The sequence below is a fragment of the Corylus avellana genome, chromosome 9 (genome assembly GCF_965113065.1).
Source record: "Corylus avellana chromosome 9, dhCorAvel1.hap1.2, whole genome shotgun sequence".
Taxonomy (NCBI): domain Eukaryota; kingdom Viridiplantae; phylum Streptophyta; class Magnoliopsida; order Fagales; family Betulaceae; genus Corylus; species Corylus avellana.
The window spans coordinates 1,920,536-1,944,264 of NC_142498.1; the positions used below are offsets into that span (position 1 = coordinate 1,920,536).

At 35.1% G+C, this 23,729-nt stretch overlaps 2 protein-coding genes and 1 pseudogene across 2 annotated transcripts; 1 reads left to right on the plus strand and 2 right to left on the minus strand.

Annotated features, from left to right (window-relative positions):
- The first annotated feature begins 2,437 nt into the window (after positions 1 to 2,437).
- ENP (Phototropic-responsive NPH3 family protein) lies at positions 2,438 to 9,840 on the plus strand. The gene is made up of 4 exons (XM_059603873.2): positions 2,438 to 3,587; positions 6,124 to 6,193; positions 7,132 to 8,307; positions 8,961 to 9,840. Exons 1-4 carry the CDS (start codon positions 3,526 to 3,528, stop codon positions 9,504 to 9,506), a joined length of 1,854 nt encoding a protein of 617 aa, XP_059459856.1. The 5' UTR covers positions 2,438 to 3,525; the 3' UTR covers positions 9,507 to 9,840.
- A 2,137-nt stretch (positions 9,841 to 11,977) lies between these two features.
- LOC132189259 (uncharacterized) lies at positions 11,978 to 14,188 on the minus strand. Its single transcript, XM_088510447.1, has one exon. The coding sequence runs from the start codon at positions 13,991 to 13,993 to the stop codon at positions 12,161 to 12,163; it is 1,833 nt and encodes a 610-aa protein (XP_088366573.1). The 5' UTR covers positions 13,994 to 14,188; the 3' UTR covers positions 11,978 to 12,160.
- A 3,614-nt stretch (positions 14,189 to 17,802) lies between these two features.
- Positions 17,803 to 20,740, minus strand: LOC132189559 (uncharacterized; annotated as a pseudogene).
- Positions 20,741 to 23,729: the final 2,989 nt, after the last annotated feature.

Consider the following 23,729-nt stretch of genomic DNA (forward strand, 5'->3'; position numbering starts at 1 on the left):
TCACTGTAATTTATTTACTAGTTAGCGTTTTTTATTTTTTAAGTTATCATATACATTAGTTAAGATTTTTTTACCGTATATGTTACACATTATTTTTTCAATTCATCTGTTTTGCAAGTTTGGTGAATTAACCCACCATTTCTTTTTTCTTTTTTAAAGTTATCTCCTACTAGAAGTGGCTGATGAGGGTGGCTAACCACTTCAATGGGTGGTCCAGCCGCGCTTTACTTTAATATTCTCTTAAAATTACATGGCAAGATCCAGACGGTTTAAAATCTTAGGAATTGGGAAGACTCAATCTTAGGCTTTGTATTGATTAGAAAATAAATGTTCGTCAGTCCATTATTAATAACTATATATTATTACCGTGTATCTCCATCTTGGACAAAGTAATAAATGTGAGGCAGTCCATTATAAAGGGAAGTGCGCCCATTGAAAGCAGGCCACAAATGAATGACAAAATTACAAATGGGAGCAGCTCTCTGAACTCCATTTAAACACTGGGCATTATTACTCTGCCTTATTAAATAACCAACTACTCCCCGGGCCAAATGTTACCGTTGATGATGTCGGAATTATTGGAAATTTGAGTAAAAATATGGTTAGTATTAGACTAATTATTTTAATTAAAAAAATTTGTAAGCTGTTGCAATACTAATCAAATTTGGCAAGTGCTTTAAAGGAAATTTTTTTTTTTTTTTTTTTTTCGACTTATAATAAGACATGGATGTGAATTTGGAAAAGGATAAAAAATTATATTTAGTACTTAAGTTTTTATCTGATTTGGATTTAACATTCTTCATTTCAAGAATAAAGTCAGTAGGTTTTATCAAAGTTTAAAATTGGTTATTCTATCTTTTTATCGTCAAAATTAATAATTTGTTATTTACAATATGTGTTTTATTGGACACGCCAATGTCTATCTTAACACCACGCCAACGGAATGACGTCTTTTGTTATTGTAGGTTTGCTCTTTAGATTCTTAGATTTTGTATTTCTTTATGTTTTACGCGCAATGATTTTTTTGGGTTTTTAATTTTTATTTTTTATGAATGACTTAACACTTGTTGACGTGTGATTACACTAGAGTATTTATAATGTGTCAAATGAGACTTGTGGCATATGATAAACGGTTAGCTTTGACGGTAAAGTGCTATAGTGACGTATTTTAAAATTGGGCAAAACTTAAAAATTATATACTTAAAATTGAAAATTTAAAAACTAAATTCAAATGAGATGAAAAGTTAGGGGGTAGATATGATTTTTTTTCCTTTGGAATATAATAAGTGATTTGAAAAATGAATAATAGTTAAATAAAATAATACAAATAAACAGTTAAGATAGAGAATAAGACATAAATTAGTGCTCTGAAAAAAAAAATAAAGTAACTAAATTTTTTTTTTTTAAATGAAGGATTAAAAAAAAAAAATTTGATGTCCGATTGTCCGAATGTGAATGTTGCTTGCTTGCTTGCGTCAAAAACTACCGGGTCAGATACAAAAAACGAACCCCTACTAGTCTATGCCTCGGAGAAACAAGTACCGAGGAAGAAATATGCTCGTTCAAAAGTTAAGGCCGCCAACCATATCCAATAATATAATCTATTTTAGCTATTTAATATATATATATATATATATATATATATTTTAGTTAATACCATTTTTAATATTTTTTTTATTCCACCTTTTTTTATTTAAAAAAAAAAGAGATTTTAATGAATTTTTTATTGTTTTGAGAAGGAGAGGAAAAATTAGAGAGAAAAAAATTAAAAAAATTGATTCTAAAAGATCCGCTGATGAGCAAAATGGCTTATAAATAACTAAATTACCTATTATGAATTTGTTGGAGGTGCTCTAAGCACTATCTAAAAAGCATTAATAAATAAAAGATTCATCGTATATTGAACTGATATATCTTTTATTAAAAATGAGTAATGTTATTTAATAAACCGTTATACGATTATCATATAACTTGATGATAATATAACAGTAAAAATCAATTATGAAAACATGACTTAAAAAAATACTAATTTTAAGTACTGCATTATTTCAGTTATATGATAGTTGTATAGTAGTCTACTAAAAAATATTTTTTATTAAAAGTACATGTCCAATTTTAAGGAAAGCTTTGTCAACAATATATATATACACACCAATAACCATTATAGGATATTTAAATTAAATACCAAGTGTTTGGATATGATTTGGTGTTGGAAGTAAATTGGGTTTAGATGCTAGTTTTTAGGTTGTCAAAAGGTGCAAGTTGGAGAAGAAAAAAAGTGTGGGGTTGCTTGGAATGAAACCAATCCCTATATGGATTTGGAGGCAGATAAATAGCTTTGTCGCAACGTTCTTGGTAAGAGTATATTTCTTGTTTTGTTCAAAGCTCCTACAAAGAAAAGGACTCGTCCTTTGTATTTACTTATTAAAACTGAAATTCACAGGGCATCATTTCAGCCACATGATTTGTCAGCACAAAACCCATGTATATTCAATCCTCCATTATGATGAAACCAAAATTCTCAGGGCTTTGTGGTCCAAAATGTGACTAGCCGAGAGAGATCAAATGGTACTGGAAGACGTTGAAAATGGCAAGCATGAAAATACAGGGGAGAGATGGGGGGCAAAAGGGTGAGAGAAGAGAGGGTGGCGTGCTTTAGCGGCAGAGAAAAAGCTCCTTTTAAGAGTGACTCTGACTCTGAGCCACCCTGTGAAACACAGTCCCCTACTTCCTATACACAAACCTCACTACACACTACGCATACACAAGCCCTGTTTTTTCCATTTTCCTTTTTTGTTTTTTTTTTTTTTTGTTTGTGTTACTTTTGTTTGTTGGGTCTTTGGCCTTCTGCAAGATTCAGAGCTAGGAGAGACAACTGTGTCGGAGCCTTAGAGGAGGGTCGAAGGGGCATTGAGATTTGCGCCAAAAGAGAGAAAGGAAGATCTTGAGCGGATCAGGATGATTTAAAGCAAAGGCGGCGACAATTTATGAGCTTTTTAGAGAGAGAGAGAGAGAAAAAGAGGTACTCTGTTCCAGCTATTTTCTCTCTCTGACGCCAATTAATCTCTCTCTCTTACTCTCTCTTTACCAGCGCATTATTTTTTTGTCTCTCTGACGCCATTTTCTTCCTGTGTGTTCTGGAAACCATTTCTCTATTGGGGTTTTCGTGCTCGAAGTTTCTCTCTCGTTTTCTCTTTCTACAAGCGTCATCTACGTCATCATTGAGCCTCGGAGTCAATGGGTAAAGCTCCAAGATCGAGGCGGGGGTATAATGGGAGAGTCTGTCTCGGTCCGGTGTTTGTCACGGTCTAGTGGAAAGCGTGGAGTTCTTAGGTAGAGGAAGTCGCGTAAGAACGCCATTTCTGGACTGGGGGGGTTTTTGGTTCCTTCATCTGGGTTTTTCCCAGAATCCGCCATTTTAGAGAGAGAAAGTTGGGGGTTGGGTGTGGGCAGCTTCGCTGGAAACAGAGAGGTTGGTTTTGTGTGATTTGGGGCACTTCCGAGAGGTATTTTGGGGTGGGCAAAATGAAGTTTATGAAATTGGGTTCGAAGCCTGATGCATTTCAAGCGGAAGGGAAAGCTGTCAGGTGAGAGAGTCTTTTCCTTTATTTGTTTTACTTTCATAATATTATAATCCATATATACGTTTTTTTCTGTGCTTTTTTTGTTTGTTTTTGGTTCTCTTTTTTGTTCATATTTAAACGCTAATTGTAATATATTTAAGCATAGCTTTTGTTCCTGAATTTAAGTTTTTTGTTTGTTTGTAGGATTTGTATAATTGATTGTGTTTCTTTGTTATGCTCTGGCAGATTTTAGTGAAAGCATACACTCTGTTTAATTTTGAGATTTATATGTGATACTGTTAAGTGGACATTTCTTATCTTGGTTACAAATTCTCAAATTATTTATGCCTTTCAAAATGGGCAAAAAAGGTCAATACCCTTTCGAAAATTATTTCAGCGAATAAAAGTTGCAGGCAAAAACAGAAAAGGGGGTATTTTTTTATTTTATTTTTTTGTGTAGTGGAATATTATCATTTGAAGGAGAGAGGAAGGGAAGAAGAGGGGTATCTAAGGCCATTCAGGAGGTGGTCCAGCTATTTAACTGTCCTCTTTTAAAGAATTCGTGGTCCTGATATGGTAAAGACATCTGGGGTACCCAAGTTCTTTAATCATCAATTTGTCATTTTCTTTCTCTATACAATGACATTAATTCCACGAAACCATTTATGGTTTCTACCTCCAAAAAAGTTATAAATTCTGATCTTACATGCAGATTTGGATATATTACAGATGCGTCAAACTGGTCAGAGGAAAAGTTGACCAGTGGATGGATGGTTTGACTGTCACTAATCCAGCTCTGTAGCTGCAATAGCATGCCTGATTATGAAATATCATATTCTTGCATGTGCACTTTGTCTAGTTGCATAATGAGATATTGGGTGTAAAAAACAGAGCTGTGTTGGTTAATTCCTTTAATTATGTGACCACATGTTATGAAGCAAGTTGCATGTTTCTTTGACTCTATTGGTGTGTTAACTGTGGGCAATTTCTATTGTAACTGAGGGCAAGTTCTACATATAGAAACAGAGCTTTGCAGAGGGTGATGCAGTTTTAGATAATTAGAAATTTGTAGTGTTCCTGTGCTGATAAAATGAGGTTTCAGACTCTTTGATTCCTATCATACGCAAATGCTGAGAGATACATATGTCATCTGGTCCAGTGTGGTACATATGTCATCTGGTCCAGTGTGGTCTGTGTCTTTTTTTGTTTTTGTTTTTACTTGTTTGCACAAGAGGAGGGAAAGTGGGGAGGGGGATTCGAACTGGTGAACTACACTTCATGAGGCGTGGTCCCCAGCCGATTAGGCTTAGGTCTGTGTCTTGGACGTTAATTTTGGTTAAGATTTTGGATTTTGGACACCGGAGAGTTTTTCTTGACATTCGTGTGTGAACACAAGATAAACCTGTTCATCTATTCAAGCATCGAGCATAATATGTTCTTATCTTTTTTTTTTTTTTTTCCCTGAGCGCAGTATGTCATATGGAACTTAGAAAATAGCTCTTATGTTACCTGCAGGGGCTTGTTATTTGGATTAGGGAGTTTTGGTACTCAACATCCATTTCACTTTCCTTTGACGTTAATTTTGGTTAAGATTTTGGATTTTGGACACCGGAGAGTTTTTCTTGACATTTGTGTGTGAACACAAGATAAACCTGTTCATCTATTCAAGCATCGAGCATAATATGTTCTTATCTTTTCTTTTCTTTTTTTTTTCTTTTTTTCCTGAGCGCAGTATGTCATATGGAACTTAGAAAATAGCTCTTATGTTACCTGCAGGGGCTTGTTATTTGGATTAGGGAGTTTTGGTACTCAACATCCATTTCACTTTCCGTTTAAGACAACTATCTTTGAACTAGGATAAGTTGGATTATCATATATTCAGCAACTGACATTCATTTCACTTTTAAGTTATGCTTTTTAAGAGTGAGAAGTGGTGGAAAATTGTGCTGCACTGTGACTGTAACTGTTAACTCTTTAGATCAAAGCTATCAAATTTTGGTGTGAGAGCTTGGTGAAGTTTACTAATCAATGTTGCTCCCAGCCCTTCTGGTACTGGTGCCTTATATTAGGCTTGTTTTTGGGATTGAAGGTAGGTTCTATGTTCTTAGGAAATAGAAAACATTTCTATTGAGGATGTGTTGCATTACTGTAATGAAGAGTTCGATATCGAGTTTGTAGTTTTTGAGAATGGATGAAAAGAGCTTAGTAAATGTTCATACAACTTGTTGGCACCAGTTATTGAGGTCCATTAAATGAGTCTGAATTGTGGAAAGACTTCAAATCTGTCTATGCTGTTCCATGCAAAAACTAGTTTGAGCTGCTGAGTGGCAATATTATTTATCTTGTTTACTGTTGCAACCCATAACTTTGATTATTGTTGGGTTTACTTGGGTGTTTCAAATGTCTGATCTATTGTTGGTTTATGAAATGATGATGAGTTGTCTCTCTGCACATAATTCACTTTCCATGAGATGGTCATATGCATATAGATTTTCTATTGTACGTTCAACTTTATAGTGACCTCTTTATTGGCTTAGCATATCGTGTCCTACTCACGCAGATATGTGTCATCTGAATTGGCAACGGATGTCATCATCAATGTTGGTGAAGTGAAGTTTTACCTTCACAAGGTATGATACCCTTATGCTTTCCCATCAAGTGAGTTGAATTTTTACATTATTTTGACTGCTTGAAATCTTACGATGTCTTATCATATGGATTGGTCATGCTTTCAAGCTTTGATGACCTAACAATATGCAACACTATTGAGATTTACATTTAGCTAATATTCGAATCATTTTGAGTAAGTGCTAATGCTTTCCTTCATGCATACAAGCATGTGAAGAAAGTGGAACTAGTCCAACTCTGACCCGATGTTAGAAGATGTGTGTATGAATGGCTCTGTTTTACTTTTTTCACAAACTTGACATGTTACTTTTCTATTTTTGAAAAAAGAAAAATAGATTAATAAATAGATCATTTGCAAGGCTGAGGTTGTTAAGGGCTCATGCAAGATCGTCAATTAAAGCATCTATTTCCTACCTCACTCTGGAATATATGACCATTATTGTGAAAGTAGAAACACACCAAAACATCTTTTTATGTATTCCTTTCAGGATCTATTTCATGTTGTGTTTTTAGATGGTGATAAACCATTTTTTTAGTTCAAAATTTATACCAAATGGACAATATCAGACAAATTGCAAAACTAACAGAGCAACAAACATCAATTTTAAAAGACGCTAGTGATATGAGTAGTACTACTGTCAAGAACATGGATCTTAAGTTTCAAACTTCAGATTTTATATTGTTGTCTTGGTTGGTTGAGGTTGTACCATGAAAGGTGATGACGCTGTTTCTTGGACAATCTTTGGTGTTGTAGGTTTTCTGTTCCTAGGTGACTAACAAATAGTTATTGTTTCCTTCTGTATACACTATGTCCAATGAACATGAACCATTACGCTTTGCATGTTTAATGGAGTCAATGAAAAACCTTTTACAATGACTGTTTTTTCCCCCAGCTAGTTGGTTTGGCTGGTTTCTAATACGTTAACTTATGTCTTTGCAGTTCCCTCTCTTGTCCAAGAGCAATTGTCTGCAGAAACTTGTGTTGAAGGCCAATGAGGAGAATGATGACGAAATTCATGTTGTTGATTTTCCTGGTGGGCCAAAAGCCTTTGAAATTTGTGCAAAGTTCTGCTATGGAATGACTGTTACTCTCAATGCATATAATGTTGTGGCTGCTCGTTGCGCGGCTGAGTACCTCGAGATGACTGAGGATGTTGATCGAGGAAACCTAATATTTAAAATTGAGGTATTTCTCAACTCGAGTATTTTTCGTAGCTGGAAAGATTCCATTATTGTTCTCCAAACCACCAAATCTCTTCTGCCATGGTCTGAGGATCTGAAGATTGTTGGAAGATGCATAGATTCCATTGCATCTAAAACCTCTGTGGATCCTACGAATATCACTTGGTCCTACACATATAACCGGAAATTAGCAGAACCTGATAGGATCATTGAGGATGGAGTGAAGTTTCCGGAAAAAATGGAATCTGTTCCAAAGGATTGGTGGGTTGAAGACATATGTGAGCTGGAGATCGATCTTTACAAGCGAGTAATGATCACTATCAAATCGAAAGGAAGAATGGATGGTACTGTGATTGGGGAGGCACTGAAAACTTATGCAATTAGATGGTTGCCAGATTCTGTCGACGCATTGGTTTCTGATGCTCATGCCTGGAGGAACAAATCTTTGGTAGAAACAATCGTTTGCTTATTGCCATCTGACAAAGGTTTGGGTTGTTCGTGTAGTTTCTTGCTGAAACTGTTGAAAGTCGCAATTTTAGTTGGAGCAGACGAGTCATCGAGGAAAGATTTGGTGAATAAGATCAGCCTAAAGCTGCATGAAGCTTCTGTAAAAGATTTACTGATCCCAGCTCGGTCTCCCCAAATTACTATATATGATATTGAGTTGGTGCAATGCATTGTGAATCGATTTTTGATGAATGAAAAGTGTAATAGGGATATGGATGTTGAGAAGAATGAGAAGGGGACTGATAATTTTGTCTTGGAACTTGGATCCTTGTTGAATGTTGGTAAACTGATTGATGGATATCTTGCGGAAATTGCACGCGATCGAAACCTCACACTCTCTAGCTTCATTGACTTATCACAGATGATTCCTGAGTCGGGGAGACCAATTCATGATGGATTATACAAGGCTATTGACATCTACCTGAAGGTAGGCTTTCACTATGCTGTGCATTACTGCATGCTAATTTTCTGTATATTCTTATTCTAATAGTTAAGCCCTTGAATCATATGTGCACAAACTGGATTCATTCAAGATGCTTTTGCGTTATCTATAAAGTGGCCTTTTCTCATGTTATATGATACAAGCAGATTACTGAGGAAGCCATCATTTCATAGGCTTCACCAATTCTTAGGACTGACCAGTATATCCTTTAGCATGTAACTGATCCCTCCATGCATCTCAAGTACCCCAATCTTACACATCTTAGGTAATTGCCGGGGTTAATCCCTCTGGATATTAACATTTGGGTTTAAACGTTGGGCCAATGCTCACTGAGGTTTCCTGATTTCAAGTTGAAGAGCAATTCAAACCAACAGTTCCTCTTGTTTATGCTTACTGAGCATTTGCTGTTACTTTTTTATGTTGGTGTTAATTTCTTATGTTCATGTTAATTCAGTACTATTGATACATAACTCATCAAATAAGACAGAATGAAGTCACTATAATACTTTGCTCTCCCTAGGTGAACGTGTACCAGCCAAGTTGTGATTTAGAAGATCCAACCTTTATGGATTTTAACACATTCCTAATCGAAGTTCTGATAGATTATTTTGAGTTCTGATAGATTACTTTGATTACAGGAGCATCCTAGTTTAACAAAAGCTGAAAGGAAGAAGTTATGTGAACTTATGGATGTCAAGAAACTGTCAATGGATTCATCCATGCATGCTGCACAGAATGAGCGCCTCCCACTTCGGGTTGTTGTCCAAGTTCTCTTTTTTGAGCAGGTTAAAGCAACTGCTGGTGTTCGGTCCCTTAGCAACAACAACAATTCTGGCGATGCTTCACGTTCCACGACAAATACAGATGAAGAATGTGAGATGACAATAGCTGAAAATTGCAGGACCCTCAAGAAGCAGATGAGTCAAATGAGGATAAAAGGCAATGAGCCCCGGAAGAACGGGAAATTGGCTAAGAAGAACAGCAAAAACAGCCGAAGCGGCCTGCAGTTGCTGCCATCCCGGTCTAGGCGAATATTTGATAAACTGTGGGCAGTGGGTAAAGGGCACGGAGACAACCGAAGCTCCGAGACATCTGGGAGTTCTCAGAGCCCAACTTCATTGGTTCCTGGAGACACCAAATCCTCAGCTTCAGCTTCAAGACACAGGAGGCATTCCATCTCCTAGAATGGAATTTGGGGATTCATTTAGATCCAAACAAGTGAAGGAGATTTCAAAAAAGTGTAAAAAGTGGTAGGTTTTTGTTATAGCTTATTATGGGTTTCAACTGTTTAGCTGCAAAATATTCTGAAAATGGTGTACTGCAGAAAAAAGAATGAAGAAAAGTAATGAGCCTTTTGGGTTATTCCTAACATGTGTTGGCTCCAAACTGTAAGATTTATCCATCCTATAAAAGTCCATGTAGGTCAAATGGAGTAGGGCTCTTAATGCTTTATTGATGCTTGATGTTCTCCTTGTATGAGATCTTGATTCCTTAAATTAAAGGTAATGATTCAAGATTTTCCTTGAGCTAGCTTAATTTTTCTATAGGCACATCTTTTGGGTTAAGTACATATGCTGAGTTCCCCATTGAAAATAAACCACCATATTTTAGTCAAATAATGCTTGGATACGAAGCAGTTAAGGATAAGATACCAAGCACGAAAAGATTTAAAAATAAAAAAACTGTATGCTTATATATGTAGAATGTGCATGAAATTTGAATGGTATGGGATATATCTTTTAAAGTTAGAAGAAGCTTTTTTTAAAAGAATTTCCTTTATAAGCTCTTTTGTCAAAAATGGATTTTGGCCTTTTATAGAGAAAAGTATTTTTTTGGAGTTTTTACCGAAATGATAACATTTATTGATCTATAGCTCGTATTAGTAAGTAGTAATAACTCTGATAGAGGAAGTTGGAAAGCATGAAACTTAAGAAGAGCTTGTATATTCTCTCATGTCCTCTAGATTCGGGTTCTTATTTTTTTGAACCTTTTAGATTTTTCATTTGGATTAAGGATTCGCGAAAAAACATTTTATGGTGTTTGGCGTGTACGAAAAATTATAATTTTTTATTTTTATTTGGAAAAAAATATAAAATAGTCTTCCAAACTATTAGTCGTTTGTAATATAATCCCTCAATGTTCAAAATGTAATAAAGTAGTCTCACAATGTTTAAAAAAATGTCAAATTGGCCACTTCGTTAGTTAGCACCGTCAAATTGGATGGAAAATGCAATACAACTTCGTTTTTTGAGGTTAAATTACTAAAATGTCATTTTGAGAAAAAAAAAAATCAATTTAAAAAAAGCCGCTCAAAATGAAGCTGTTTGACTTGTAAAAAAAAAAAATAAATTAATTAATTAATTAAAAAACAAATTAACATTAATTAAAAAAAAAAAAAAAGGCCCCCCCACACCCCGCCTAGCCACCCCAGGCTTGTGGGGTGGGCACCCAGCCACCCCCATGGCCTGGGTGTGGCTGGGCGGCCACCCCCATTGGGGGGGGGAGCCTTTTTTTTTTTTTTTTTTTTTTTTTTTTTTTTTTTTAATTTCAAGCCAAACAACGTCGCTTTTGGAGGCATTTTTTAAATTGATTTTTTTTTCTTCAAAAGGGCATTATAGTAACTTAACCTCAAAAAACGACTTCGTATTTCATTTTTCATCCAATTTGACGGTGCTGACTAACGAAGTAGCCAATTTAACATTTTTTGGAACTTCATGGGTCTACTTTATTACATTTTGAACATTGAGGGGTTATATTACAAACGACTAGTAGTTTGGGAGACTATTTTATATTTTTTCCCTCTTTATTTTATATATATTTTCATCTAATCATATTGAACTCTAAATTACGAAAATGTTTCGACTAAGTCTTGGAGATGTCCTAATCGAGTTCCACGGAGACCCGACTAGAACCAGACTAAGACTTGCTCAATACCGGTCCAGGACCTCAATAGAACCCGCCCGAGACATTTTCGTATATATCTATATTCATTACTCTTTGGTAATGGGTTCGAATCTAAATCTTGAACCAAAACAAATGGCACGACTCTTTTACACAATTTTCCAACCTCTCGTCATAAAGGATTTTTTTTTTGGCTTAAGCACTTCCTCCTTTTTTTTAATGGGTTTTCCATTTTAAAATAAAATTAGCAAGGGAAGAACACACAAAAACAAAAAATAAAATAAAATTTAATGGATTTTCCATTCTAACGGAAAGAGTAATTTTTCACGTACTTGAAAGTTGAATCTACCATCAAGAGCTTCACATTAAGAGGCTATAAATAAGCAAGTAGTGGGTAGTTTTCTAATTTAATCTTCTCCATAATGAAACATCACCATTGTAACTTCAGCAAACCCAACAATAAAAAGTAAACAAAGAAACCCTGCTATATGACGTAGTTTGATCTCTACAAACAAAAGTCACATACGCACACTCGAGGGTTTGCTTAACTATATCATAACATATTAACAGTGATACATTTGTTTTATCATAATATCCCTATTAGGGAATATTTATCACATAAATGAAAAATTAATTTAATTGATGAAACAGTTCAAAGTTTAACTTGGTCGCCAATAAGAATACAATCACCAAAAACACCAAACTCAGAAATGAACTTACACAATAACTCTACATCAACAAAATGTTTAAATAAATATTTAAGAAATTTTTTTTAATTACAACACAAGTTTAAGATAACAGAATAAGACTAGCAATACATTACACTAGTTGAAAAGACAAGAAGAGAAATATTACCTTAATGACTAACAACATATATGTTTGTACCTTACATATTGACTCTATAAAAGGTAGAATATGAACTTTTGTCATTAAAGCTTCATACATATTTTAGAAAAAAATCTTGTAATGTTTTATCTGCCAGATTAGTAGTCAACAAGTCGATCAAAATGGTTGCTGTGGTCGCATCTACAGGGAAACCCTTGTCAACCATCATTTGGATATATTTCCCTACACATGAAGTCTCATTATGATGCAAGAACCCTTGGATGATTGTGTTATATGTGATATGGTTAGGTTGACAACCTTTTTCCTCCATTTTCTCAAATAGCTCCCTCGCTTCAGTTAATAGTCCTTCCTTGCAAAGCCCTTTGATCATTATTGTATAAGTCCGAACATTAGCTTGAAAGCCTTCGGTAGAAAGAGTATTAAAGAGTTCTCTTGCAGTTGTAAGTTTCCCAAAATTACACATACCATCAATCAAGATGTTGTAAATCACAATATCAAGGTCTAACTTTTTGTCTTCCATCGCCTGAAACAATGCCATTGCCTCTGGAAAGTGTAGATTCTTACACAGGCCATCTAACAAAATAGCATAAGTTTGGACATCGGGATGTTCGCCACAACCTAGCATCTCCTGGAATAGCTCTAGTGCAGTCTTAGGTCTCCCAACTCGGCAAAACCCGCCTATAAGAGTGGTGTAAGTGACAACATCGGGAATCATACCATTGATAGTCACTTCACGGAAAAGACTCATTGCCTCATCAATTCTTTTGTTTTTACAATATCCATGGATCAATATGTTATAGCTAATAATAGAAGGCGAACAACTCTTTCGAACCATCGTATTAAATACTTTGACAGCTTCATCCATTCTATTTTGCAAACAGTAACCGTCAATCAAAGAACAGTAAGTGACTTCATCAGGCTCTATGCCTCTTTGAATCATCACATCAAAAACTTCATTTGCTTCTTTCAACTTCCCCTCTTTACCAAACGTGTCCACCAATATGTTGAATGTATGCAAATCTGGCATGACTTTCCTATCCACCATCTCATCCAATAGTTTAGTTACTTCCTTCCACTGACTGAAATTGCATAGGCCTTGAATTAAAGAACTGTAAGTGAAAACGTCTGGCTGAATTTCTTTACTTGTCATTTCAGATAAAAAATTCAAAGCCTCGGTTACCAATTTGTCCTTACATAAATTGTCAATGATTGTGTTATACAGCACTACATTAAGTTCAAGATTTCTTTCTTCCATCTTTCTAAACAACCCAATAGCTTCATTGGTCTTACCTATTTTACACAAACAATTCATGATCGTTCCATAGGTAACTGTATTAGGTTTATAGCCTATATTCTCCATTTTGTTAACCAACTTTACAGCTTCAGCAATTTTATCTTGAAGACAGAGCCCCTTGACAAGAGTGTTTAGAATTATACAGTCCGGTTGAAAACCAAGTTTGAAAATTCTTGCTAAGATAGAGAAGCCAAAATCCACCCGGTTCAAATGACATAAGCAATTAATCAAAACACTTAGAACATAAACATTGGGAGCAATTCCTGACTGTTCCATTTCTTTAATAAGAGTAATAACAGTTGAGTGATGCTTCATTCTTGCGATTGCACCCAGCAATTGATTAAAATCCACAATGGAAGGCAAAGGGTGCATGTGAAGCATTCTATCAAACACGCCTAAGGCATCATCAAGATTCCTAAAGCTACGAGATTTGCATCGATCCCTCACAGATTTCAAGAACTGATTGGAGCTTTCCACAGTATCTCTACCACTATTGGTAGTTTTAGCAGAAGTAGAACTAAAACAGCGATAATAATAATAAAAATTTAGAGGATGGAAAGAAAGCCTAACATGAGAATAATGATTGAAGAAGAAAGCGAGAGAGTACGTAGACTTAGAAGTCGTACCCATTGCCTGAGGAAGAAAAGTTGAAGCCGATCTGATGTACAAATGGCTCGATCTGCTAAAGAGAAATAAGCAGATTTGATGCTCAACAGAAATTCCGCTTTCACAATGTGCCGAAACGTTCTGAAGATGGGAGAGGGGTCAGGCTTCGTATACACCGCTTTCACAATGCGACGTCGTTCTGTCAGCACAGAACTTGTTGAAACGATTGCCGTCAAAATGTCTCTTTGGAGGATGCCATGATACTTTGTTGAACATATCTCGAAAAGGACAGTTTTACCCTTGTGGATTGAAATGAAAAAAAAAAAAAAAAACTATTGTTTTTGACCTTTGTTTTCTCCCTTCCTCTGTTTCTCTCTCTTCTGCCAAACGACCGTACATGTGTATCTTGTCTGCATTATAAGAAAAATGTCGTTTAATTTGCAAAGCTGTTTTGTATTTTTGGAGCGATGTTATGTTTTGATGTCGTTGTTGTAAAGGTCTCATTAATAGAATGACTTTTAAGATCAAAAGCCAAGATCCTCTCCATTTCATTTGAACTCGAAAATATCCAGTTAATTATAGTGGAGAGTATTTTTGTCTTCTAAAAAAGTGAAAAAAATAAAAAATACTCATTTACTATAATTAAGTAGATATTATCCAATTCATTTGAATTGGAGAGGATCTTGTTCCAAACTTTGAAGAGCCCTTGCTTTGGAAAAGAGTTGTTGATAGCAAAAAAGGAGTTAAAGGTGGTTTGGAAGAATGTTTGCCTCCCAAAAAAAGAAGAGGGTTTAGAGTTTTGATTGAGGAAACATAATTGACATCTTTGGTTACTTAGGCCCCTGAGATTTTTGTTAGGCTTGGCACAATTGATAAAGTTTAGGCTTAGTGTCATGGATAACATTATGTTGAATGGTAATAGGCTCTGCTAGATGGGTTGCTTTGGTTTCTTGCTGAAACTGTTGAAAGTTGCAATTTTAGTTGGAGCAGACGAGTCATCAGGGAAAGATTTGGTGAATAAGATCAGCCTAAAGCTGTATAGCCTGTATGAAGCTTCTATAAAGGATTTACTGATCCCAGCTCGGTCTCCCTATGCTGTGCATTACTGCATGCTAATTTTCTGTATCTTCTTATTCTACTAGTTAAGCCCTTGAATCATATGTGCACAAATAGTATTCATTCAGGATGCTTTCTCATGTTATATGATACAAGCAGATTACTGAAGAAGCCATCATTTCATAGGCTTCACCAATTCTTCAATCATTTCGAAGAGCAACTCAAACCAACAGTTCCTCTTGTTTATGCTAACTGAGCATTTGCTGTTATTTTTTCCTTTTTTTGTTCGTTTTAATTTATTATGTTCATGTTAATTCAGTACTATTGATACATAACTCATCATATAAGACAGAATGAAGTCACTATAATACTTTGCTCTCTCTAGGTGAACGTGTACCAGCCAAGTTGTGATTTAGAAGATCCAACCTTTTTGGATTTGAACACATTCCTAATCGAAGTTCTGATAGATTATTTTGATTACATCTTGGAGTTCTCAGAGCCCAACTTCATTGATTCCTGGAGACACCAAATCCTCAGCTTCAGCTTCAAGACACAGGAGGCATTCTATCTCCTAGAATGGAATTTGGGGATTCATTTAGATCCAAACAAAAAGTGAAGGAGATTTCAAAAAGTGTAAAAAGTGGTAGGTTTTTGTTATAGCTTATTATGGGTTTTAACTGTTTAGCTGCAAAATATTCTGAAAATGGAATACTGCAGAAAAAAAATGAAGAAAAGTAATGAGCCTTTTGGGTTCTTCCTAACATGTGTTGGCTCCAAACTGTAAGATTTATCCATCCCATAAAAGTCCATGTAGGTCAAATGGAGTAGGGCTCTTAATGCTTTATTGATGCTTGATGTTCTCCTTGTATGAGATCTTGATTCCTTAAATTAAAGATAATGATTCAAGATTTTCCTTGAGCTAGCTTAATGTTTCTGTAGGCACAACTTTTGGGTGAGGTCATATGCTGAACCTTCAGTTCCCCATTGAAAATAAACCATCATATCTTAGTCAAATAATGCTTGGATAATGTTTTTCTTTTTAATTCTTTTCCCTTAAGTCTAAGTTTGATACGAAGCAGTTAAGGATAAGATACCAAGCACGAAAAGATTTAAAAATAAAAACTGTATGCTTATATATGTAGAATGTGCATAAAATTTGAATGGTATGGGTAAACACTGTTCACGCAAAGGTTTGGAAATCAGTTCAACCCCAAGTTTGATCAAGTTTCGAAATCAACTCAACCCTAAGTTTGATCTTAATTTGAAGACGGTAGAAATGCTGATTATTTTATGTTTTTCTTTCTTGGGTGCATACTTAAATATTGTTGGTTTTGTCTCCAGGTAGATCAATCGGCCGGAGATTACGCATTTTAAAGCGGATGTCACTAGTTCGAATTCATCTTTCCCTCTTGTGTGGAAATGTCAAAAAACATATATATATATATATATATATATATACTCTTTGGTAATGGGGTTGAAGCAAAATCTTGAACCAAAACAAATGGCAGGAATTTACTCTTTTACCCCATTTTCCCCCCACTCGCCATAAAGGATTTTTTTTTTTTTTTGGCTTATGCACTTCGTCCTTTTTTAATGGGTTTTGCATTTCAAAATAAAATTAGCAAGGGAAGAACACAACAAAAACAAAAAACAAAATAAAATTTAATGGGTATTCCATTCTAACGGAAATAGTAATTTTCACGTACTTGAAAAATTATATGAGGAGCTTCACGTTGATTAATTTAATTGATGAAACACTTCAAAGTTTAACTTGGTTGCTGGCTTGGGACTACAACTTGTGTTGGCTCATTTCTGTTTATTTGGTCGTTCGCTCATTTATAAATGAGGAATGATAGGGACCCAACTTTTTTGCCCAACAAAAGTCCAACTTTTACCTTATTTATTTTTAAAAAATAAAATAAAATAAAAAATGGAAAAAATGTTTGAAGCAACCCTATCTATTTTTTGTCTTTCTTTTATTTGGTATTTTTTAAAAAATGAAAATTGGTATTTTTTTCATAATAATGTCATTTTTTTCAAGAAAATGTCATTATTATGAAGAAAAATACTATTTTTCATTTTTAAAAAAATACTAAATAAAAGAAAGGCAAAAAATAGATAGGGTTGCTTCAGACATTTTTTCCATTTTTCATTTTGTTTTTTTTATAAAAAAAATAAAGGGTAAAAGTTGGACTTTTGTTGGGCAAAAAAGTTGGGCCTTTAACATTTCTCATTTAACATTTATAAATTACCCAGATGAAGTGAAATAATTCCCAAGACACTAAATATGTTGCCTCATCTCCCATCTACACGCACGCAGGAGCTAAATAAAATCAAAAACGACAGGCAAATCTAGGACAATTGTCAAATGGGGTTGTTCCAAAATTAAAACTGATTCAAATAAACACATACCTAAGAACAAAAATCGAACATTAAAAAATACATAATTTGAAACTAAAAACACATAACTATGATGCTGTCAAACCGGCAGCATCCAACTTGTAAAATCCAGCAGTGTCACCAAACTAAACATTACCACAAGTGAAAATATACCGGCAAGTCATACATATGATGAGTCAAATAAATTCACCCCATATTTCACAATTTAAAAACTAAAAATAAAATAATTACCTAGAAATAAAACAAAAGCAACAACCTATTTTTATACCACGAAAAGAACGTAAGTCTGTTTCAACAACAAACAAAAGGGACAACGTATATATGACAATAAGCATACAATTCCAAATGAGCAATATTCTTCAATAGCTATGCATCAACAAAATGTTTAAATAAATTATTTGGTTGATAAAGCAACATCAACCGAAAAACTAGCAGCTTCATCTGGCAGCATCTAACTTGTAAAATCCAGCTGAACAACACATAACCACCAACATCCAACTTCCAATATCTAGCAGCATCAAACAAAATCAACAACACATAACCACCAAGCTCCTAGACCTTCAAGAGTGTTCCTTCAACCATGAGATCCCTGCAAGAATTTACAACATTTGACTCTTAAAAATATATAAATCATAAGAACAAAACATGTTGAGAAATTACATTAAGAATAAAACTTAATTACACTTAAACATGACACTTGTTGCACTAATTTTTGTGTATACCTGAATAATTACACTATCTTGAGTGAGAATTATATGACCATGCTGATCATCAGTTACCGAAGGCAATGATATTTAAAAATATCATTTAAGGAGAAGTTTAAGATTTTAAAGAATGATAAAAAAAAAAAAAAAGAAAAAAAGAAGAAGGAGGAACCAGAAGCTTACTGTAACCTACCCAGATTAAGTTATTCGTCAATGTTATTAATAAGGCCAAATTAAATTTCTGGCAAGTAGTAAGCAGAAACTGGCCATGTCAAGTCAATTCAAAGTTCACACTAAAATTCTAGACTTCTAAGCCTCAAATGAACTGCAACTTCGTCTTTCATGGCATTCAAAGAAAGTAAAATTCTGGTCCACTAGACTACCATTTTGCAGGGAAGAAAAAGTGTTAAAGGACAACTAATTAGATAAGCGACCACAAACAATGATGAACTGGAAACCACTCCTAGAAGAGCAGAATTCAACCTACCAGCAAAAAGCATTTAATAAGAGTTAGGTAACAAAATGCATTGGTGACAACACATGTTTAAGGACCGAAATTAAACAGTTAATTAACACATAAACAAATTAACTAAAAACACAGATAACAAAATGGGAATAGTAATACACAACAATAGTCCAAAAGTCATGGAGAGAAATATTACCTTAATGACTTGCGGCAAATATGTTTGTACCTTACAGATTAACTCTGTAAAGTTTAGAATATCAAATTTGTCATAAACGTTGAAGAACTAGAAATCTTTCACACAGATTTTAGAAAAAAATCTTGTAATGTTTTATCTGCCTGATTAGTAGTCAACAAGTCGATCAAAATGGTTGCCGTGATCGCATTTGCCCGGAAACCCTTGTCAACCATCATTTGGATATATTTCACTACCCATGAAGTCTCATTATGATGCAAGAAGCCATGGATGATTGTGTTATATGTGATATGGTTAGGTTGACAACCAAATTCCTCCATTTTCTCAAATAGCTACCTCGCTTCATTTAGTAGTCCCTCTTTGCAAAGCCCTTTGATCATTATAGTATAAGTCTGAACATTAGCTTGAAAGCCTTTGGTAGGAAGAGTATTAAAGAGTTCTCTTGCAGTTGTAAGTTTCCCAGCATTGCACATACCATCAATCAAGATGCTGTAAATCACAATATTAAGGTCTAACTTTTTGTCTTCCATTGCTTGAAACAATGCCATTGCCTCTGGAAAGTGTAGATTCTTAAATAGGCCATCTAACAAAATAGCATAAGTTTGGACATTGGGATGTTGGCCACAACCTTGCATCTCGTGGAATAGCTCTAGTGCAATCTTAGGTCTCCCAACTCGGCAAAACCCTCCAATAAGAGTGTTGTAAGTGACAGAATCGGGAATCATGCCATTGATAGTCATTTCACGGAAGAGAATCATTGCCTCATCAATTCTTCTATTTTTACAATATCCGTGGATCAATATGCTATAGCTAACAATAGAAGGCGAACAACCCTTTCGAATCATCGTATTAAATACTTTGACAGCTTCATCCATTTTATTTTGCAAGCAATAACCGTCAATCAAAGAACTGTAAGTGATTGTATCAGGCTCTACGCCCCTCTGAATCATCACATTAAAAACTTCTTCTGCCTCTGTCAACTTTCCCTCTTTGCCAAGTGTGTCCACCAATATGCTGAATGTATGCAAATCAAGCATGATTTTCCTATCTACCATCTCATTCAATAGTTTAGTTGTTTCCTTCCACCGGCCGATATTGCATAGGCCCTGAATTAAAGAATTGTAAGTGAAAACGTCTGGTTGAATTCCTTTACTTGTCATTTCAGAGAAAAAAGTTAAAGCCTCAGTTACCAATCTGTCCTTACACAAACTATCAATGATTGTACTATACAACACTACATTAAGATCAAAATTTCTTTCTTTCATCTTTCTAAACAACCCAATAGCTTCACTAGTCTTACCTATTTTACACAAACAATTCATTATCGTTCCGTAGGTAATTGTATTAGGTTTATAGCCTATTTTCTCCATTTTGTTAACCAACTTCACAGCTTCAACAATTTTACCTTGAAGACACAGCCCATTGACAAGAGTTGTTAGAATTATACAATCCGGTTGAAAACCAAATTTCAAAATTCTTGCTAAGATAGAGAAGCCGAAATCCACCCGGTTCAAATGACAGAAGCAATTAGTCAGAACCCTTAGAGTACAAGCATCGGGAGCAATTCCTGACTGTTCCATTTCTTTAATCAAAGTAATAACAGTTGAGTGATGCTTCATTCTTGCGATTGCACCCAGCAATTGATTAAAAGCCACGAGGGAAGGCAAAGGGTGCATGCGAAGCATTCTATCAAACACACCTAAGGAATCATCAAGATTCCTAAAGCTACGAGATCTGCATCGATCTCTGACAGATTTCAAGAACTGATTGGGGCTTTCCACAATATCTCTACCACTATTAGTAGATTTAGCAGAAGTAGAACTAAAACAACGATAATAATAATAAAAATTTTGAGCATGGAAAGAAAGCCTTACATGACAATAATGAGGATCGATAAGCAAATGATTGAAGAAGAAAGCAATAGAGTTTCTAGACTTAGCAATCGTACCCATTTCCTGAGGATGAAGATGTAATGGAAGCAATATGATGTATATAGTTGCTCAGCTCAAGAGAAATAAGCAGAAGAAGTTGATCTGATGCAGTACTGGCTCTCAGAGAAACTTGACACGATGGCCCCACATGTTCTTTGGATGATCTTTCTAACCATACAAAGCACACTAGTCATCTCACGTGATTTTCATTTTTACACCCCGAAAGGACAGTCTTGCCTTTCTGAATCAAACGATTGATTTTTATTTATTTTTTAAAAAAAGATGTTGTTTTTGTATGCATTATAAGAAAAAGGTGTGTAATTTGTAAAGAAGTTTCGTATTGTTCTCAATTTGATTTGCTTGATTTCTTTTTTTTTTTTTCTTTTTTTTTTTTTTCTTTTATAGTATTTGTATTTTCAACTTTGTTGCATGCTAGCTGTGACATGCACTAGGAACATTTTTTTTCCTCCTTTTGTAGGCAATCGTTATTTTCAGTCGTGTTCTTTAGAATTCCTGCACATAAATCTCATTTTTTTTTCTTGATGAAAGGTAAAAAGATGTATATAACAACAACACAACCGCACAATCCCATCTAAATCCAACAAATTTATGAACAATCAAATACAAATATTCTCATGGCTGTCTCTCCCACTTTTAATTACCCAGATGAAATGAAATAATTGCTGAGATTCCAATTATTCGAAATCTAACTCAATATGATGCCTGATCTCCCATCAACACGTAGGAGCTAAAAATATCAAAAAACGAATAGGGGACAATTGTCAAATGGACAATTGATTCTTGGGATGCTCTGTATCTCTCTGTTCCAAGCTCTGTTTCTGGAGCTCCCAAAGCTCACATTGGAAAATTGCAGGACCCTCAAGAAGCATATGAGTCAAATGAGGATAAAAGGCGATAAGGGAAATTGGCTAAGAAGAACAGCAAAAACAGTGGAAGTGGCATGCAGTTGCTGCCATCCCGGTCTATTTGCTTGATGGATGGACTTTCCACAAATCCGGCATGGTGCTTGAGAGTTGCCAGTGAGTTGCTGCTGTGAGTATTGGAAGGTGTTCAGCCGTGGTTGAGTGGGAAAATTGAATTTGCGCTTCTGAGTTGGACCACGAGGGGAAAATCGAGACTACTGCTGCTGCTGCTGAGAGAGTCCGTGTTGTTGCTGTTGTGGCAGTTTGTTTTTGAAAGAACCATTCCGAGTACCTGTTTTGTTGGAGAAGAGAGCAAAGTTTGAGTTATCAGGAGCAACAGTATGTTGCTGATCAAGTAACATCTCATGATTGAGAAGTTCATGCTGAAAATCATCAAAACTGAGAGAGAGAGAGAGAGAGAGAGGGAGAGAGAGAGAGGAACCAGAGGGATCAAAGAATTGGCGTTGGCCTTTTAAGTCTTTGATACCATGAAACAGTACGTGAACTGTTTGGAAAAACCTAATTCCAAAACAGTGTGATACATTTCTTTTATAGTACAGTACAGAGTTTGGTCAAGAAGGTAAGGAGCGACATATGCTCAGAGCATTTACAGCTGGAAAGAACTAAGAAGGTAAGTAGCCGTTGCTCCTATGTACACAGCTAACGATTACATGTTAAATTAGGAGTATAAAATACCCTGCATAATGAGAGGATTGCTGTCATGATCTTCACAAGGTGTAATTGCTGTTAACCGGTATGGTTGCTTGTCAGGATTTGATACGATTTCCTTGACCTTTCTATATGTTGTTGATTTGGAATTATAGTTTACATTAACTGCAGCTTCATCTAAGGAATGGCCTTCGCTAGTACCACGTACAGTTAACAATTTCTATTGTAACTGAGGGCAAGTTCTACATATAGAAACAGAGCTTTGCAGAGGGTGATGCAGTTATAGATAATTAGAAATTTGTAGTGTTCCTGTGCTGATAAAATGAGGTTTTAGACACTTTGATTCCTATCATACGCAAATGCTGAGAGATACACGTCATCTGGTCCAGTGTGGTTTGTTTTTTATTTTTTTACTTTTTTTACATGTCTGCACAAGAAGAGGGATTGTGGGGAAGGAGATTCGAATTGGTAAACTACGCTTCATAAGGCGTAGTCCCTTAGGCCTATGTCCTAGACGTTAATTTTGGTTCAGATTTTGGATTTTGGACACTAGAGAGTTTTTCTTGACATTCTTGTGTGAACACATGATAAACCTGTTCATCTATTCAAGCATCAACCATAATATGTTCTTATCTTTTTCTTTCTTTTTTTCCTGAGCTCAGTATGTCATATGGAACTTAGAAAATAGCTCATATGTTACCTGCAGGGGCTTGTTATTTGGATTTGGGAGTTTTGGTACTCAACATCCATTTCACTTTCCTTTTAAGACAACTATCTTTGAACTAGGATAAGTTGGATTATCATACATGCAGCAACTTAATTTAAATTCTAAGTTATCTATTTTGAGTCCATGTTCCATTTCCTTTTAGAGTTCTATTCGAGTAGATTTTCCATGTTCTATTCAAATAGGGAATATTTAGAGTCCATGTTAAGTCAATTGCTTATGCATGTAAAAGCTGTGGAGGAGAGGCCATATGGAGTAATAGTAAAAGGAGGACTAGAGAATCCTCCCAAACGTGATGTAACATTTAAAATCACAAATAGATCAAAATTCAATAATGATAATCTCGAATTCAATAATAATTTTAAAAGACACGTCATATTTGGAAGGACTCTAATCTTCCTAATATTACTCGACCATATGTTCTTATGTCTCTAACTCCTAAGTTTAATTGTAGTGCAATTTATCCGTAAGTTAGTGGAGCACGTCTCCGATAGGAAGATCACATTGCTTCTTGTAATTTTCTTATTTAAAGTCAAGTCCAATGAATAAGAAGTAGGCAAAAATTTAATCCAAAACCTTGAGTTTGAAAAAAGTTTAGATTGCTTCAAAACCTAAATTTATCAAAATAAGTAGGAAGAAAAAGCTTGATCTAGCTTCTTAAAATCAAAAGGCGTGTTACAAGATCTGTTACGTA

Bases quoted from the DNA above. Each gene is read 5' to 3' on its own strand.
- LOC132189259 (XM_088510447.1), bottom strand. From the start codon at position 13,993: ATGGGTACGACTTCTAAGTCTACGTACTCTCTCGCTTTCTTCTTCAAT.
- ENP (XM_059603873.2), top strand. From the start codon at position 3,526: ATGAAGTTTATGAAATTGGGTTCGAAGCCTGATGCATTTCAAGCGGAA. The intron at 3,588-6,123 runs GTGAGAGAGTCT...CTACTCACGCAG, and splicing joins GCGGAAGGGAAAGCTGTCAG to ATATGTGTCATCTGAATTGG. The intron at 8,308-8,960 runs GTAGGCTTTCAC...CTTTGATTACAG, and splicing joins CTATTGACATCTACCTGAAG to GAGCATCCTAGTTTAACAAA.